The 19,085-nt window shown below is 36.7% G+C and overlaps 2 protein-coding genes across 2 annotated transcripts in view; both read left to right on the top strand.

Annotated features, from left to right (window-relative positions):
- Positions 1 to 19,085, top strand: part of LOC120246388 (dystrophin) — a gene marked incomplete at its 3' end in the record, with an annotated part of 432,795 nt that overhangs the window by 365,849 nt on the left and 47,861 nt on the right. The gene's annotated exons all lie outside the window — the stretch shown is intronic.
- LOC120246391 (type 2 phosphatidylinositol 4,5-bisphosphate 4-phosphatase-like) lies at positions 10,368 to 11,156 on the top strand. Its single transcript, XM_039253868.1, has one exon. It carries the CDS (start codon positions 10,383 to 10,385, stop codon positions 11,154 to 11,156), a length of 774 nt encoding a protein of 257 aa, XP_039109799.1. The 5' UTR covers positions 10,368 to 10,382.

Genomic DNA, 19,085 nt, shown 5'->3' with positions numbered 1-19,085 from the left:
CAAATGCTTTTTCTGCATCTATTGACAGGATCGTATGTTTTTTTTTTTTCTTTTCTTAATGTGATGTGTCACATTGATTGATTTGTGAATACTGAACCAGCCCTGAAACCCAGGAATGAATCCCACTTAATTATAGTGGATTATTCTTTTTATTTGCTGTTGAATTCAATTTGCTAGCATCTTGTTGAGGACTTTTGCATCCATATTCATCAAGGATATTGGCCTGTAGTTCTCTTTTTTTGCTGGGCCTCTGTCTGGTTTGGGAATCCAAGTAATGCTGGCTTTTTAGAATTTGTCTGGAAATTTTCCCTCCACTCATGTTTTTTGGAAAAGAATGGGTATTAACTCTGATTTTAATCTGGTAGAATTCCCCAGGGAAGCCTTCAGGCCGAGGGCTCTTATTTGTTGGGAGATTTTTGATACCTGATTCTATTTCTTCACTAGTTATGGGTCTTTTCAGATTTTCTATCTCTTCTTGTGTGAATTTTGGTAGTCATGTGTGTTTAGGAATTTGTCCATTTCTTCTAGGTTGTCCAGTTTGTTGGCATATAATTTTTCATAGTATTCCCTGATAGTTGCTTGTATTTCTGAGGAGTTGGTTGTAATAAGTCCATTTTCATTCATGATTTTATCTATTTGGGTGCTCTCTCTTTTCTTTTTGAGAAGCCTGGATATAGGTTTATCAATTTTGTTTATTTTTTCAAAAAACCAGCTCTTGGTTTCATTGATCTGTTCAACTGGGTTTTTTTTTTTTTTTATTCTATATTGTTTATTTCTGCTCTGATTTTTATTATTCCTCTTCTTCTACTGGGTTTGGGGCACTCTTGTTGCTCTGTTTCTAGTTCCTTTAGGGGAACTGTTAGATTTTGTATTTGTGCTTTTTCTAGGTTCTTGAAATAGGCCTGGAGTGCAATGTACTTTCCTCTTAGGACTGCCTTTGCCACATCCCATAAAGTTTGGATTGTTCTATTTTCATATTCATTGGTTTCCATATATTTTTTAAATTTCTTCTCTAATTGCCTAGTTGGCCCAATCGTTCTTTACAAGAGTGTTCTTTAACCTCCATGTTTCTGGAGATTTTTCAGACATTTTTCTGGTGGTTGATTTCAAGTTTCATAGCATTCTGATCTGAAAGTGTGAATTCTATGATCTCAATTCTTTTTTATATTTATTGAGGGCTGGTTTATGACCCAGTATGTGATCTACCTTGAAGAACGTGCCATGCACACTTGAGAAGAAAGTGATTTCCATGGCCTCAGGATGTAGAGTTCTAAATATATCTGTCAAATCCATCTGGTCCAGTGTGTCATTCAAGTCCATTTTTTATTTAGTGATTTTCTGTCTAGTTGATCTATCCATTGCTGTAAGTGGAGTATTAAAGTCCCCTGCTATTAGTACATTCTTATCCATAAGATTGTTTCTGTTTGTGATTAATTGTTTTATGTATTTGGGTGCTTCTGTATTTGGTGCATAGACATTTATAATTGATAGCTCTTCCCGATGAATAGACCCTGTAATTATTATATAATGCCCTTCTTCATCCCTTCTTACTGCCTTTACTTTAAAGTCCAATTTGTCTGCTATAAGTATAGCTACTCCAGCTTTCTTTTGACTTCCAGTAGCATGATGTATATTTCTCCATCCCCTTACTGTCAATCTCAAGGTGTCCTCAGGTCTAAAATGAGTTTCTTGTAGACAACCTATAGATGGATTTTTTTTTTTAACCCATTTTGATACCCTATTTCTCTTGATTGGAGCATTTAGTCCATTTACATTCAGTGTTATTATTGAAAAGTATGGATTTAGAGTCATTGTCTTCTTTGTAGGAGTCCTGCTTATAGTAGTGTCTCTGGTACCTTGTGTTCTGTGCAACATTTCTCTCATAGAGTCCCCTTTAGTATTTCTTGTAGGGCTGATTTAGTGGTGACAAATTCTTTCAATTTTTATTTATTTGGGAAGACTTTTATCTCTCCTTCTATTCCAAATGACACGCTTGCTGGATAGAGGATTCTTGGCTGCATAGTTTTTCTGTTCATCACATTGAAGATTTCCTGCCATTCCTTTCTGGCCTGCTAAGTTTCAGTAGATTGGTCTGCAACCACTCTGATAGGTTTTCCTTTCTATGTTATGGCCCTTTTATCCCTAGCTGCTTTCAGAATTCTCTCTTTGTCCTTATATTTTGCCAGTTTCACTATGATATGTCGTGCAGAAGATCGATTCAAGTTATGTCTGAGGGGAGTTCTCTGTGCCTCTTGGATTTCAGTGTCTGTTTCCTTCCCCAGATTGGGGAAGTTCTCAGCTATAATTTGTTCGATTACCCCTTCAGCACCTTTCTCTCTCTCTTCCTCTTCTGGAATTCCTGTGATATGGATAGTGTTCCCTTTGATTGTATCACTCAGCTCTGAAACTCTCCTTTTGTGCTCCTGGATCAGTTTATCTCTTTTTCTCAGCTTCCTATTTTTTTTTTTTTTTTTTATAATTGTGTCTTCTGATTCACCTATTTTCCTCTCTGCCTCTTGAATCCATGCAGTGGCTGCCTCCGTTTTATTATGCATCTCATGTATAGCATTTTTTGATTTATCACAACTGTTTTTAAAGTCCATAGCTTTTCTGATGTCTTCCATGCCTTTTTCAAGCCCAGCGATTAATTTTATGACTATTGTTCTAAATTCTTGTTCAGTTATGTTGTTTTTATCTGTTTTGTGCCATTCTTTAGCTGTCACTTGTTGCTGGAATTTCTTTAGAGAAGAGTTCTTCCATTTCATAATTTTGGCTAGCTATATGTGCTATATGTCTCCTGTCAGTTTTAAAAGTTTGTTTATACACTCTGCCCCTGCGAGTATTGCTATATTAAAGAAGGCTCATTGACTGTCCAGGGCCTGACATTTGGGAAAATGTCTATACTGATTCGTTGCCCCTTTTTTGCTCACATCGTTTTTTGTGTTTTGTTTTTCTCTTTTTCACTATTTTGCATGAGTTCTGTATATATTTTTCATATTAACCTCTTATCAGATATATGATTTGCATATATTTTCCTTCATTTAGTATGTTGTCATTTCATTGTTGGTTTGTTATTCTGGGCAGAAGCCATTTAGTTTGATGTAGTCCCGCTTGTTTATTTTAGCTTTTGGTCCCTTTGCTTTTTGAGTCAAATCCAAAAAATCATCCCCAAGATTGATGTCAAGGAGCTTACCATTTGTTTTCTCCTAGGAGTTTTATGGCTTCATGTCTTGTAATCACATCTTTAATTCATTTTAATTTAATTTTTGTGTATGGTGTTAGATAGAGTACAGTTTCTTTCTTTTTTCTCCTTGTGGCTGTACAGTTTTCACAATACCATTTGTTGAAGAGTGTCTTTTCCACAACTGTTTATTCTTGCCTCCTTTGTGGTAAGTTAATTGACCCTATATGTGTGACTTTATTACTGGGCTCTTTAGTCTGCTCCAATGACATATGTGTCTACTTCTATCCCTAAACCATACTGTATTGATTACTATCGTTTTGTAATATAGTTTGAAATCAGATAGTTTGAAGCCTCCAGCTTTGTTCTTTTTCTATAGGGCTTTGGCTGTTTGGGGTCTCCTCTGGTTCCATACAAATTTTAGAATTGTTTGTTCTGGTTCTGTGAAAAATGCAATTGGAATTTAGATAGGGATTGTGCCGAGTCTGTAGATTACTTTGGGTAATATGGAAATTTTAACAATATTAATTTTCCAACCCATGAGCATGGGTCTTTTTATTTATTTTGGCTTCTTCAATTTCTTTTATCAGTGTCTTGAGATATTTCAGAATACAGGTTTTTTTGTCTCCTTGGTTAAATGTATTCCTCCACAATAGCTAAAACATGGAAAGAGCCTAAGTGTCCATCAACAGATGAATGGATCAAGAAGATGTGGTTTATCTATACCATGGAATACTACATGGCAATGAGAAAGAATGAAATCTGGCCATGTGTAGCAACATGGATGGACCTTGAGGGTGTTATGCTGAGCGAAATAAGTCAGGCAGAGAAGGACAAATATCATATGTTTGCACGTATAGGAGGATTAGGAGGAACTTGACGGAGGACCAAGGGGGAGAAGAAGGGGGGAAATGGTGGGGGAAAGGGAGAGAGGCAAACCATGAGAGACTCTTGAATGCTGACTAAAACTGAGGACTGATGGATGTGGGGGGGAGGGGGGGTGGGCATGGAGGAGGGCACTTTGGGGATGAGCACTGAGTGTTATGTGGAAACTAATTTGGCAATAAACTATTTGTAAAAAAAATAAAATAAAAAAAATAAATGTATTCCTAAGTATTTTGCCTTTTTTTGATGCAATTTTAAAGGGGATTGTTTTATTCTCTTTTTGAAAGTTTGTTATTAGTGTACAGAATTGCATCAAATTTTATGCATTGATTTTATATCATGCAACTTTGCTGAGTTCATTTTTTTGTCTGACATTTTTTGGTAGAGTTTTTAGGTTTTCTGTATCTAGTACCATGTAATCTGCAAATAGTGATTTTTAATTCTTTGTTAACTTGGATGATTTTTATTTCCTTCTCTTGCTCAATTACTTGGATCTGGCTAACATTTCAAATACTGTGTTGAATAAAAGTGGCAAGAAAGAGAATCCTTGTCTCTTCCTGATATTAGAGGAAAAGCTTTCAGCTTTTTACCATTGCATATGATGTTAGCTATGGGCTTATTATATATGGCCTTTATTATGTTGAGGTATGTTCTCTATATACCAACTTGGTTGAGAGTTATTATTAGGAATGAAAGTTGAATTTTGCCAAACATTTTTGTATCTATTGAGATAATTGTATCATTGTTATCTTTCATTTTGTTCATGTGTTCTATCACATTGATTGATTTATGAATATTGATCCACACTTACACCCCTGGAATATATTCCAGTTGATCATACACACTGTGATCCTTTTTTTAAAATTTATATTGATTTTGAGAGAGAGAGAGAGACTGAGAGAGTGTGAGAGCACACTGGCACAAGTGGAGGAGAGACAGAGAGAGGAAGAGAGAGAATCCCAAGCAGGTTCTGTGCTATCAGCCCAGAGCACAAAGAGGCACAAAAAGGGGCTCAGTCTCATGACCTGAGCCGAAATCAAGAGTCAGACACTTAACCAGACTGAGTCACCCAGGCTTCTTGGTGTATGATCCTTTTAATGTTTTGCTGAATTAGTTTCCTAATATTTTTTTTAAAGATTTTTGCATTTTTGTTCATCAGGGATATTGTTGTGTAATTTTCTTTTCTTTTCTTTTGTGGTATTCTTACCGGGTTTAGTATCAGGGTAAAACTGGCCTTGTAAAATGTTTTTGGAAACACTCCCTTCTCTTGTTTTTTTTGATAGAGTTGGACTATACTTTTATGTTAGGAGGTTTTTGATTACTGAGTTTTCTGTTAGTCTCTTCAGATTTTCTATTTGTTTTGATTCAGTATTAGAAGATTATGTGTCTCTAGGAGTTTATCCATTGTTGTAGGTTGATCAATTTGTTGACATATAATTGTTCATAGTAGTTTCTTAGGATCCTTTGTATTTCTATGATGTCAGTTGTAGTTTCTCCCCTTTCGTTTCTGATTTTACTTATTTGAACCCTTTCTCTTTTTCTTGGTGTGTCTAGCTAAATGTTTGTCAATTTTGTTTTCGCAAAGAATCGGATTTTGGATTTATTGATTTTTTTTTTCTTGTCTTTTTACCTGTTTCATTTGTTTTCAGTCTCATCTTTAGTATTTCCTTCTTTATTATAACTTTGGGGTTTCTTTGTTCTTTTTCTAGTTTTTTGAGAGATGAGGTTAGATTGTTTATTATTTGTTGTTTCTTGAGGTGTGCTTGCATCACTGTGAACTTCCATCTTAGAATTTCTTTTGCTGCATCCCATAGATTTGGTATGTTGATTTTCTGTATATGGGTATTCTGGATATAAGCCTCATTGTTTTTCAAAGCTAGATATTTTGGGGGCTAATCTCTCTGTTATAGGTCCAAGGGTTGAGGTGCCTGATGTGGAGCTTGAACCCCTCATGTCTCAGGAGAAACCCCAGAATCATGAGATCCATCCCTATTGGGAGTCACTGTACTTTGAGTGGTGTTCTTCGGTGAGATGATATTTCTATTTCTCCCACTCGTGTTGATGTGATCCCTTTATTGTGGTCTGTAAAGTAGCTGTTCAACTAGTTTCCAGGTCTGTGATAAACAGAATTATTTTATATGTAGCTGTAAATGATCTACATCCATGGGAGGAGGTGAGTTGTACCAAATATAATTTTTAAACTTTATACTTGCTTTTCTTTCTGTATTCACTAATTTGATATTTTATGCAAGGTCATGGCTTTAAATACACTTTACATGTTAATGATTTTCAAAATATTCTCTCTAGTACAACCCTCTGCCCTAAACTCTAGACCTATATATCCATCTTGGTATTATAGATCTTTACTTAGGTAGGTATTAGGCAATCAAACTTCACATATTTAGATTTGAGTTCCTGTGAAACCTACCCAACACATTTTTCACCTTGTTTATTCTTGCCAACTCATTCTTTAATTGTCTCAGGCCAAAACATTGAAAGTAATCTTGGCTCTTCTTGTTCTTTGCCAACATCTCTCCTAACAGATCTGAAAGATAGTCTCAGCAGATCTACATACGGTCTGGCACACAATAAGCAGTTCATAAGCCACTCAGGCTTTTCATTGTGAACCATTTTTTTTTTAACTTCAATTGCATGAAAGCCACTTTTAGAACTCTTGTTACTGGTGGGTCCTTAAGGAAAGAAAAATCAAGTACATTTCCCTCTCTCTATAAATAGGTTGTCACCTTAAAGAGATATTAAAACTAGTCCCCTGATGATTACAGAGGCCAAAGGTAAACAGACAAACAAACAAAACAATGCTGTCTCTTAATCTGTTTATTGCTGAAGTGTAAGTATGTATTTTTTAGCAAAGAATATTAAGCTAATGAGATAAGTATGTATAATATTAAATACCAGAGCAGATTACCCTTAGGAATAAGAGTTTTGATATACCAGTTTAATAAGTATACAAATAAAAATGACCATATTTAAACAGTAAAATCATAAACTACTGCATTTTCTCTAAAATAATAGCAAACTGAGAATCAGCCTCTTGTTCTATAAAATACTTAAAATACCTTTTACGTCTCTTTTTCTTAAACTGTCCATAAAATGCAAAACTTAATGCTTCAGGTTTTTCTTCCAAGTTTTTATTTAAATCACAGTTAACATACAGTGTAATATTAGTTTCAGGTGTAGAGTTTAGTGATTCATCACTTACATAAAACACCTGGTGTTCATCACAAGTGCCCTCCGCAATCCCCATCACCCACTTAATACGTTAAAAAGTAGTCTCTACTAGCTTGATTTATTTGTTCAACTACTCTTCAGTCCCTTGTTCACTCCAGTTGTGTTGTTCAGTTTCTGGAGGGGCAACTGTGAGGTTAAATTGAGGTAAAAGAGAAAATGGTCAATGCTAAAGTAGAGGCAGTAAATGTAAGTTATTCTTTAGGCTGTTGGGTGACAAGAAATGGTAACTATGTGATGGGATAGACGTGGTGACTAATAGAGTGGTGCTGCTCATTTTGCAATTTACAAATGTCTCAAATTAACATTTTGCACATCTTAAATTTGCAGAGTGTTATGTGCCAGTTATATCTCATTAAAGCTGGGGATGAAAGAGGATTAGCATGTCTTTGAAAAAAAAATGTTTGGTGAGGGAAAAATAAGAAGGGGCAATAACTTGAGTAATAAATAAGATAGACAAGGTATCTTATTGACTTTCATTCAGTACAGTGAAGATGCCTTTTAAGGGACACCTGGGTGGCTCAGTTGGTTAAGCCTCCGACTTCAGCTCAGGTCATGATCTCACGGTTAGTGGGTTCGAGCCCTGCATTGGGCTGTGCTGGCAGCTAGCTTAGAGCCTGGAGCCTCCTTCTGATACTGTGTCTCCCTCTCTCTCTGACCCTTCCCTGCTCATGCTGTTTCTCTCTCTCTCTCTCTCAGAAATAAATAAAACATTAAAATTTTTTTAAAAGATGTCTTTTAAGCTTATTTATTTTGAGAGAGAGAGAGAGAGAGAGCACGTACACAAGTAGGGCAGGGGCAGAGAGAAGAACAGAGTCCGAGGCAGTTGCCATGTCATTGCAATCAGCACAGAGCCTAATGTGGGGCTTGAACCCGGGAACAGTGAGATCATGACTTGAGCCGAGATCAAGAGTTGGATGCTTATCCACTGAGCCACCCAAGCACCACAGGACATTGAAAATTTAAACCTGTTTTGTAACAGGAGGAAAAATCCAATAAAGGTACTTACTGAACATGTAAAAGCCAGTTTTACAGGAGAGGGTATATGAGCAAAACTGGAATGGTGGACTTTGAAAGTGGAAGAGAGTGAATTGAATTGATATGAAGGTATTTTTGAAGTTAAGAATAGTAAGGCTGAGAAAGTTTACTCAGGAAAGACTCCATATCTGCATAGGAACTAAATCTCTTTTAGGTCCTGGAGTATTGGTGGTTTGAAGAAGTGGGGATGTGAATAGTGAACTGGTACTTCTTAAGAAGTAAGAGTGGAAAGGATTTGCAATAGACACTCTTCTCTTGTAGAGAGCAATTTAAAATAAGAAGAAGTGTTAGCAAACAATATTGTAGACAAAGTAGTAGCCAGCAGAATGGCTTGCAGTGTAAACAGTTATGTAAATTTCTTCCACAGTTTTCTGCAAAGTAATAATTTAATTTACGATGACACACATACAGACACATGGACAGTCAAAAGGAAACATACTTTTATTTCCATGATCTACAGGCAGTATCTCCAGGATAAATCCGATCATATCCTGAGACAACTAAAAGATTGGTGTTGGGAATCTTATCTTCCAATTAAATTCACATTTGGAAGTCATTCATTTGATATTCATTCTCCCACCACTAGTATGGCACTGTGTCCTGGTGCCTCTAATTTGAAGTTTATGCTTTTCTTAAATTTCTCTACCTTATCCAATTTAGTTTGGCTTCTTATTTCAACCTTATAGCTATTGGCCATTTCCCCTAAATTTTTGTAATCAGGACCAGCTGCTTAATTTGTGGGGTCTAGTACAAGAACAGAATGCAGGATTCTTGTTCTAAAATTAAACTTCAAGGGAGTGACAGCAGATCATCAGAGCAAGCAGGGGACCTAAGCATGGAGTCCTGCACAGTCGCACAGGTCGCTATGATGCTGATGGCCAGCCCCGATTGTCAGCTTACATATTTGGTTAATTTTATACCTATGTTGCTTTCAAAATTAGTCAGCAGTTACAGAATTAGATGCATTTGTACAGAACAGCATTGTTTAAAAAGATTTCACTAGGGATGATTAAACAATGATAAATACTTTAGAAAATGGAAAGGTAGAATTGAAGAGATTTAAATCTTAGTGTGTTGATGATGGATATAGCTTCTAGGATTACATTTTTTCATGTTTTGAGTTTGGTGCTTTCTTTCCTTATAGGTGAAGAAAGATATTGGGTATCTTGAGTCCTGACTTTCCTAGGTTGAATGCTCTGTGATAAAACTATTATCTTTTTAAAAAACTGCAATGTAAGCAGACTGTTATGCCAAACATCTGTGTTCAAGGTGACTTCATTTTTGAGCTGAGTAGTGGACTATGCAAGTTCTTCTCATAATAACTTTAACTGAATAATTGGACAGGAATAATTAGATTTTGAGGGGAAAAACCCACCTGTGTAATATTTACACATAGATAATAAATTCAATAGCCCAGCCCTCAGTAATGTAAGAAAAATAGATAAGACAGTTTATCCTTTTGTTTTTTAATTAGAAAATATTTTTTCTCTTTCTCTTTTTACAGTATCTTTTATTATCTAAGAAAAATATTTTTGTTTACCTTTTACCAGTTATGTGAGTTACCTTGATTGTTGATTTTAATAATGTTTTATTGCACATCTTGTATTTTGAATTTAATTACCCTGTATTTTATAGACACAGGAAATGAAATATTATGTAACCTTCACAAGAACAAAGGCTGTTGGAAATATGTTTCATTCTTACTTTAATCGTTATGAATCATAGAGGTATATTTATTTTATTTTGTAGGTAGTAATTATATCATTATCTTTAAATATAATTTACCCTCAATCAATAAATAGTATTTTCTTGGCTATTTGCACTGACATTTATGAAATGTTTTATAAGACAGTAGTTAAAATTTTCTTGTCTGTAAGTATACCAGGTATAACATATTAACTTTGATTCAGACACAAAGGTCATGAAAATACATATACACAAGCGGCAGCAGCGGCAGCGGCAGTAGCCACCACCTCCGCGGGAGCCGCAGCCGCCGGCCTAGCCTCCCCCCGGCCCCGCCGCCGCTGCAGTCATGGCTGCTGATGGGGTGGACGAACGCTCGCCTCTGCTGTCAGCATCCCATTCGGGAAATGTCACTCCCACGGCCCCGCCGTACTTGCAGGAAAGCAGCCCCAGAGCGGAACTCCCCCCTCCATATACAGCCATTGCCAGTCCTGATGCCACTGGTATTCCAGTAATTAACTGCCGTGTGTGCCAGTCTCTCATCAACTTGGATGGCAAGCTTCACCAGCATGTGGTTAAGTGCACGGTTTGCAATGAAGCTACGCCAATCAAAAACCCCCCAACAGGGAAGAAATATGTTAGATGCCCTTGTAATTGTCTCCTCATTTGTAAGGACACATCTCGGCGAATAGGATGTCCGAGTCCTAACTGTAGATGCATAATTAACCTTGGCCCAGTAATGCTTATTTCTGAAGAACAACCAGCTCAACCTGCATTGCCAGTCCAACCAGAAGGTACAAGGGTCGTGTGTGGGCATTGTGGAAACTCGTTCCTGTGGATGGAACTGAGGTTCAACACTCTGGCAAAATGCCCACACTGCAAAAAAATTTCCTCAGTGGGTAGTGCGCTTCCACGAAGACGCTGCTGTGCATATATTACCATTGGGATGATATGTATTTTCATTGGAGTTGGATTAACTGTTGGCACCCAAGATTTTGCAAGGCGATTTCATGCAACCTATGTTTCTTGGGCAATTGCTTATCTCTTAGGTTTGATCTGTCTTATCCGAGCTTGTTACTGGGGAGCCATAAGAGTGAGTTATTCAGAACATAATTTTGCCTAAGCTTGCTTCTGATTCAGTGATGCAGGGGAGAGCATCTAGCTGTTCTTGATAAACTACTCTGGACATCTTTAAATCATTTATCCTAATGGATTCCATTCTAGTTTATGTATAAAGTTTCAAGACTTTGCGAGTATTTTATGAACATATGCCCATTGCACTACATTATATGCAAATAGTTTGTTTGCTGCTAGATTTTCAAGCTCTGAATAATAAAACTGTGTCTTCATGTTCTTTTACATCTCTTAAAAGATATTTTTGGATTTGTCACCAAACATTACTTATAACATCACCCTTCCATTATTTTTAAGTCAGTTATTCCATTACTTGCTCATCTGTGAGTATTCCCAAGGAGTGTTTATAAATGTTTCTACAATAGCTTCACATTTATACTCACATTTTAATTAAACAGTATCAAAATTGCTTGCTTTAATATCTAAGCAATTTGCATTTTGCTTGAACTGCTTACTGTAACTTTAACCTAAGATCATAGTGACCTTATTCAGGAAAAACATTTGAGTGTAACTTCAAAGACTTGACATTCTTGTCAGATAAAAACCATTTCTAGATACTGTATGCTTGTTTTTTGTTGTTTGTAGAAAGATACAATATTTTGGTAGTAATTTAAAATACAAGAATGAAAATATTTATTTGTCCACAGTTGGAGATAATGTTGGATAAATGTTTTTTTCCTCAAAGATCACAGGAGTTTTGTCTTTCATTTTTGTCTGCTTTTTTGTTTACTAATTATAAAAGTTCTGGTCTAGATTTATGAAATTTAATGTTTATCAGCTGTGTGTATTCCTTTATAGATCTTGGAGGAAGTATTTCACATGACATATTTTATAAAATTAACCATTTAAACAATGATATATTTACACTGGGTTGCCCTCTTTTTCATTAAATCATGGTAAAGTTTTCCTATTGGGCTAATTATGGACTGCTTATATGAGAAGAGAGCCTATGACATTTTACAGTAGCTAAAATGTTGAGATTAGAGGTAGTTACTCTTTTCATTCTTTTCAAATACAGCTGGTCAGATAGTTACCCAATTTATTCAAGAACGTAGATCAAAGACAAAAAGCAACATAGTTTTCTAAGAATTCACTAGGATTTAAGGAATCAGCTCTCGCACTGCCTATCTTTGCAGTTTTGAAAAAGAAATTGCTTAATTGAGAAGTAATGTTCTAAAGCCTTTAATGTAGTAGAAGTAAGATGATGAAATGATATGAGTAAATTAATTGGCTATTCCAGAGATAAGAATAATAGTTTAAATTATTTATGTTCCTGACTAGTATAAAAATGTACTCATCAGAGAATTTGGAGCAAAATACATGTAAACTTAAAAGAGTAATTGATAAATGTCTAAATGCAGTAGCTCAGGATTATATGTACCCTGGAAAATACAATAATAAAGATTATTGTTCAAAAAAAAATACATATACACATATATATGTTTGTATCTATATTTATATATGTATATATATTAATATTTCTGCATATATATACATATTTCATGCATTCTATTTTACTACTTAATATTTAAATATGTACTCTAGGTAAATTGTTCTTTCTTTGGGAGAGCATTAAAATGAATGAGTATGAACATACACATTTAAGGGTGTCTCATCTTTATATATCTTATAATTTGGTGGTTGAACTCCTTCCTTTAAAATTTTAATAACAAAAGAAGGAGATAATGTATAAATGAAAAACATCTAGTGTTAAGGCTTAAAACTTAATCAATTGCAAAATTAAATCAGTACTACGGATTGGTGAATTCACATTTTAGGAATTAATTTTTGAATAGATACTTCTCTTTTAGTTTCATTATCCGTGTACATTCTCATAATAATTCCTGGAGGTTTTCTCTTTGTCTTAATGAAACTTGTACATAGCTTTTACTTATGATCTGTTGTATTTGCAACTAATATATAATTCATATAACATAAAATGCTATTCTCAAGGTATATGTCCATCTGTTTCATCCATCTTCCTTTTAACACTCTAGGCTCTTTTTAAACTGATTTTCTTTTCAAGCCATGAAAGGTTGAATAATCTAAACTCTTCTTTAATATTCAGGTAAATCTGGCTGAAATAACTTGTAATTTTGTTATGTTTTGTTTTTAAAGAAGGATGAGAGGGGGAACATTGAAAAAGGGTTTGTTTTTTTGTTTTGTTTTGTTGTTTGGGTTTTTTTGTTTGTTTGTTTGTTTTGCAATGTGTTCTAGTTTCTCAGGGCAATTCATGTATAGAATGAAGAACAAAAACATTTACAAGTTCATCAAGCTGTTTCTTAAGTCATAGAATGTAAATATTCATTAGAGAGCTCTCATTAAAAGTATCTGGTAAAAGTGGAGAATGACTTTACTGCCTCTCCCTTACCAAGTTTCATGTTGTTTTCTAATCTGCCTCAAGAAATGGCTAATTTAATAGTACTCTGCTTTTCCTTCTTTTTTGTTGTGAGCTGAATTAATTGCATTTGTCTGTCATTATGTAATTCTTAATTATGGCATCTTTCAAATTTCACTCTTGATAATTCATTTCAAATTTGTCAAGTCCTCAAAATCACACAGATGGAAGAGCGTAGGAACTTTAGCCTTCACATACTCCTTCCCAACTCCTTTGAATTTCTAACTTAGTAGAATTCGATTGAGAATGGCAATCAAATGGCAATTTGAAATTTTCCCCTACAATCTGCTGTTTATTTAGGTTTGAGAACTCTGACCTTGACCTTCACCTGAACATGAATTGTTTAAGGAAGTTCCCTTTCCTAAGGTGCCCAGTATCTCAGAGTCATTCCTGGTGTGGACCATTAACTTTTTCATGTCCATCCACTGCTCATTGGAACTGACTGATCACTTTATTCCAGAGACGAAACTCATTTTCACTTCCCAAACAATTAAACTGAGAAGGGGAAAAATGTAGTTCTCCTTCAAGGCTACATTTCCCTGCTGGAATAGAATGAGCACTTTCTAGGATGCCGATGGCACGGAGTACATTGCTGTGTTTCCCAGTACACTACCTCTCTCTGTCCCAGACCAAAGTCTAGATGGAACAGACATACCCTGTGGGACCAGATTGGAAGACACTAAGCAGTCCTGCATGATTGCAGTAGATACTGTCCGCAATGTAATCTTCAGCTGTAACTGACGTTTGGCAAGGGCAATAATGCTACAAGCGAGGGTCCACCCCCAGAGGCCTGCTTGCTCCTCTCTCAGTCCAAACAACTTCAGCACAATGGGTTTCATGTCCAACTGATGGTTAGGTGCCACTGGGGAGAAGAGATAGTGGTGAGAGGAGGTTGGGAAACAGTGTATGTCTCTCTCAGCCAGTTTAGTACCTCACAAGAGCATTCAGTGACAGATGACCCTGGTTTATAAAAAGGAATCAAATGTAATGGACCACTTTGCCAGTGTTGATCTATTCCCTGGGCTTACATCAACACACATGAGTCTTCTTTCTGCGCTCCCAGTGTACTGCTAAGGAATTGTTCAGTGTATTTGGCAAGCAAAAGGAAAAGCAGCTGTTCCCTGAATCTTGCTCCTGTTGTTCAAGGTGCACATCCCAGCCAAATGAATCATATTGGAGCCAAAGACCCTGGCAGGAATTGCTTGCTACAAATCTGTAGTCTTGTCTATCATATCTACCTGGAGAACAGAAGGTTTGAAAGGCTTCTAATAACCTTAGGATAAAATAGTGCTTGGTGCAGCTACTGAACTAGATGTGAGGATTTACTCAGTGTAGTTTGGATAAGTAGGGTGACCGGAAGCCATAAACACACTCTGTTTTATGCACTTCAGCTTCTTGAGAACCGGGGTGATCATCTGGAGTATTTGTGGTTAATAAATATTGTTAGTCTTCATACATATGGAAAGAATGAAAAAGGATCATCCCAGACATCCCAGGAGAGAAGAGTAGTAGTTTTCCAGTTTCTCAGCTACTACTTCTAGTTGGCAGTGTGAGTATAATTTCACTCCACTGATGATTCACTGTACATGCTGACAGAGTCCAGAGAATTTTATTTCAAGGAAACCTCAATACTAGCCTCAGACCATTATTGGCCTCTATCAAAGTAAAAAGAATCCAGTGTTGATCTCTAATGTACTTAAGAAAAGAACCATTTCAGATTCTTGGGGCCACATTTGGAGACTACCTGACTGAAGACTGAAATCGGTTTTATCGGTACCCCTTGTGTCCATCCTTACCTGCTCTACTAAAGGTTGTGTGACAGATAAGCTTCTCACACATTATCTAAAGTTGAGGAGGCCAGAGACACTGTGCCCCCTTGTTCTCCTGAGGATCTGAATTCCTGAGTGGAGAGATTGACTAACGCCATAAGGCCTTTCCTTCCGAGATCTCTGTTGCATTGCTGTGTTGGCTAGAAATCACTGCCCTCATGTAAGGAACACCAAGGAGTGTGTCATTCAGAGACAAGTTGACACTGCTACCAGTCTGTCTACAGTTGGTCTTACTAGGTTCTCCCCCACTTGAAGCCTTCTCTACTTGGATGATTACCTGCATACCTCAGTTATAAAACCACCAACAATGGTTTTATAAATGGTGATGCCTTGCTTTTCTGTACCTACACCTGAGTTATGGAAATGTCACTGCATCTTTGGCTTTATGGGATAATAGAAGCAATTGCCAGAAATCGTCTGAGTTTCTCAGTGGCTACATTCCCACTTGTAGTTCTCCTCTCTACTTACTGCTTCATTCTACAACTTGATTTTACCTCAAGATTTGGATTTTTTCTCTTAGGTGGATTCTGTGAGTTAGTTAGACATGTATTCTCAATCCTGACTCAGTTTATCCCTAGACTCTGATTCTGTCACACCATTCTGTATCAAGAGGAATATTCTGTGATATTTTATTTGGTTACAATATCAATAAATTATTGATTGCCTAAACTTTAGACTTTGATATTATGAGCGTATGTGCATTTGGAGAGTACCCTTTGCACCAGAGAAACTTTGCTAACCAGGAGGGTCTCTGAAGTTTCCTTGAAAAGGCCAGAATGATATGAACTCTGTAGATTCCTTCTAGATTTACTGTGTTATAGTCCCAGCACTTTCTTTTTGGAGCTGAAATAATGCATTGGTTTGCCCCTGTCAGCATGGAAGACCAGTTTCATTTGTCCACCCATGAAGATGAATGGATGTAGCAAAATTCCAGAAATGTCTTAGATATATTACTGTACAGCTCATTGACCATTCTATCAATGCTTTACTTGAAAGTGATGGCTATCTGATGTCAAGTTCCATTGATAAAGTGATTCCCAAACATTGCTTTCAAGTGTGCTTCCTTCAGAGGTCACAGAAGAACTCCAGTGACCTATAGAGACCTGAGACAGATGAAGTTCCAACTAACCATGACCCCAGTGGTTTTAACATTTATAATCTTTTCCTGTAAAGGAAATTATAGAGAGCTCATCGCACATGGTTTGGGGATTTCTCTGCCTGTGGTTTTAAACCCAGTGACATTAAAAAAATAAATCTAGAAGATACGTGTAAATAATGTAACATTCTTTTATATTTAAAGAATATGTATACAAACACTTGTGCACATCTGCCTAATTATTCATAGCCTAAATCCCTATCACATATGCTCACAAGCATGCCACAAAAACTAATTGTGCCAGAACTCCTCATAAGAGTTAAATCTAAAGTGGCTTAAAGCAACATAGTTTTTTTCTTATTTGATCTTCCTTGTCCAAGGGACACTGTGTGGAACCTCCTTTATTTAGGAAAAAGTAGGACAGACTAATTTGAAAACAAACGAACAAAAAAGGCAACGAAGAGAAGCTTTTGATGGTTGCTGAGACAGTGAGTAGTTGAAAATTGCCTGTTCTGCTATACATTATCTTCTTTCCCCTCTGCTTTTCTTTTAATCTCCCTTTAATTCCCTTTGGAAAGCACTAGCTGGATTCTTCTTGAAAAACATTTCCTTAGCCTGCTGAAAGCACACCAAACCATCTAGAAATGTTGTATGCAACTCTGGAGGATCTGTTATTTTCCTTCCACCCTACAAAATCATGAAAAATGAAATGTATATTTCTCATCAACCCTAAAGAGGTCTGAGTCTACAGTGAGGCCCAGGGTATTCCTCAAATTTTAGCTTTTTAAAGGATGCCCTCCTGCTGTTTCTAAACAACTAAAGGTTTAGATAACGTGTTTGTGAGGCAAATAGAACATGCCTAGTGGTCCTTAAATATTTCCTGACATTTTGCTGCCATGCCATGCCATGCCTCCTTAAAGACCTTCAAATTATCCTTCAGAAACTTTAGTTGGCTATTCACTGAAATTATCCATCAGTAGGCGAAGCGTTGCATTTGATAGCAGCAATAGTCCACACTTGGGACATTGGTGGATATAAAACATGCAATTTTCTGGCCATTGTATAAAACAGGGCATCATTGTAGCTTTATAAGCCTTCTCTAATCATGCCATGCTACCATAATTCTCAGTGTTTCAAAGACAGTTCCTAGGCCCTTTGATCTATCCATTCACGCCTTCCATAAACCATTTCCTACCTTTCCCCAGACCACACTCTAGTTGTTCCTCATATCCATCTTTTTCCTTTGGCTCTACTTCAGTTTATGAAGTGCTGAGTTCATTGACTATCACAGCAGTTTGCTGTATAGTTTGAACCAGATAGGACAGAAACATGAAATATTTTGCTTCAGGCTGATGACTGTTTTATCTTTCTTACTGGCATCTTAAATAAATCCCATTGCTTTCCAGTCTCTGTGAAATTAAAAATTTAAAGCCAGTTTAGTTCAGCTTAAATTTTCAATCTCATTCAGTTTACCGTTCTATTGTTCCATTTCAAGCTTAAACCCTGGCCTAAGTGACGTACAGTAAAAGGGGAGAGTGATCAGTTTCCATCACCATCACTTTTCCTTTCCCCATCTGGGTCCCCTTATTCTCCATTGGCCTGAAAAGTAGGAAGGAAGCAAAGTGTCCCCTTAACTAGCATTTTTGTGGCACTCATGTATTTATAAAATGTTTTTAATGTTTTATTTCTGAGAAAGAGAGAGAGAGAGAGACATCGTGAGCAGGGGAGGATCAGAGAGAGGGATACAGAATCTGGAACAGGCTCCAGGCTCCAAGCTGGTAGTCAGCACAGAGCCCGGCACAGGGCTCGAACCCATGAACCGTGAGATCATGACCTGAGCAGAAGTCAGAGGCTTAACCGACTGAGCCACCCAGGTGCCTCTTTTAAAAAAAAAATTTTTTTTGTTTTAGTGTTTTATTTATTTCTGAGAGAGAGATTCATGTATTTTATATATCAAGGACAATCAAGGATACAAACATTGACTTTTTGGGGGATGCAAGTGTAGGCTTTTTAAGAGGTCTTGTGTCTTCCCAATTCTTTGACAAGAAAAACATATTTAGTGAAAATACCTTTAAGTGTCTTCATTGTGGAGTACTCTTGATCCTGAAGCATTGTTTCTCTTAGACAACTCAAATATGGCTGCCTTTTTCCATCTGTACTGATCTATGGAAACATTTTTGCCCCACCAGGCTTTAGGAGACACAGGCTGCCTCTGCTCCTCAGTATACCATCATTTCCAATTTCTTTTCCTTTGTAGCCGTGTAGGCATAGTAAGCAAATAAAGCATTCAGCTGCATGAGTAGAGTCCAAGTTGGTAATTAGATGCCATCCCGATTTACTTTGGACTCCCAGACTCTATGGGTGGTAGATCTGGAGCTTCCTTCACTTGCCTAGGACAGAGAGGTTGAAGTGCCACTTTTTATTCCTCATTGAGGAGTTGACAGAAGATGTCATCATACTTTCTCCCTGGGTCATGGATTCAGCCTATGATTCTCTTTAAGATCTTCATGGAATTTTAGAGTAAGTGAGCTTGGTGGAATACTGAAGGAAGAGCCAGCTTTCCTACCTTTTATGTAAAGTTTTCTGAGATAAAAC

Source organism: Hyaena hyaena, unplaced genomic scaffold, assembly GCF_003009895.1.
Source record: "Hyaena hyaena isolate Hyena2069 unplaced genomic scaffold, ASM300989v1 scaffold_470, whole genome shotgun sequence".
NCBI lineage: Eukaryota > Metazoa > Chordata > Mammalia > Carnivora > Hyaenidae > Hyaena > Hyaena hyaena.
This window is presented reverse-complemented; position numbering and strand designations above follow the sequence as displayed.

Coding starts and splice junctions, on each gene's coding strand:
- LOC120246391 (XM_039253868.1), top strand. CDS start 10,383: ATGGCTGCTGATGGGGTGGACGAACGCTCGCCTCTGCTGTCAGCATCC.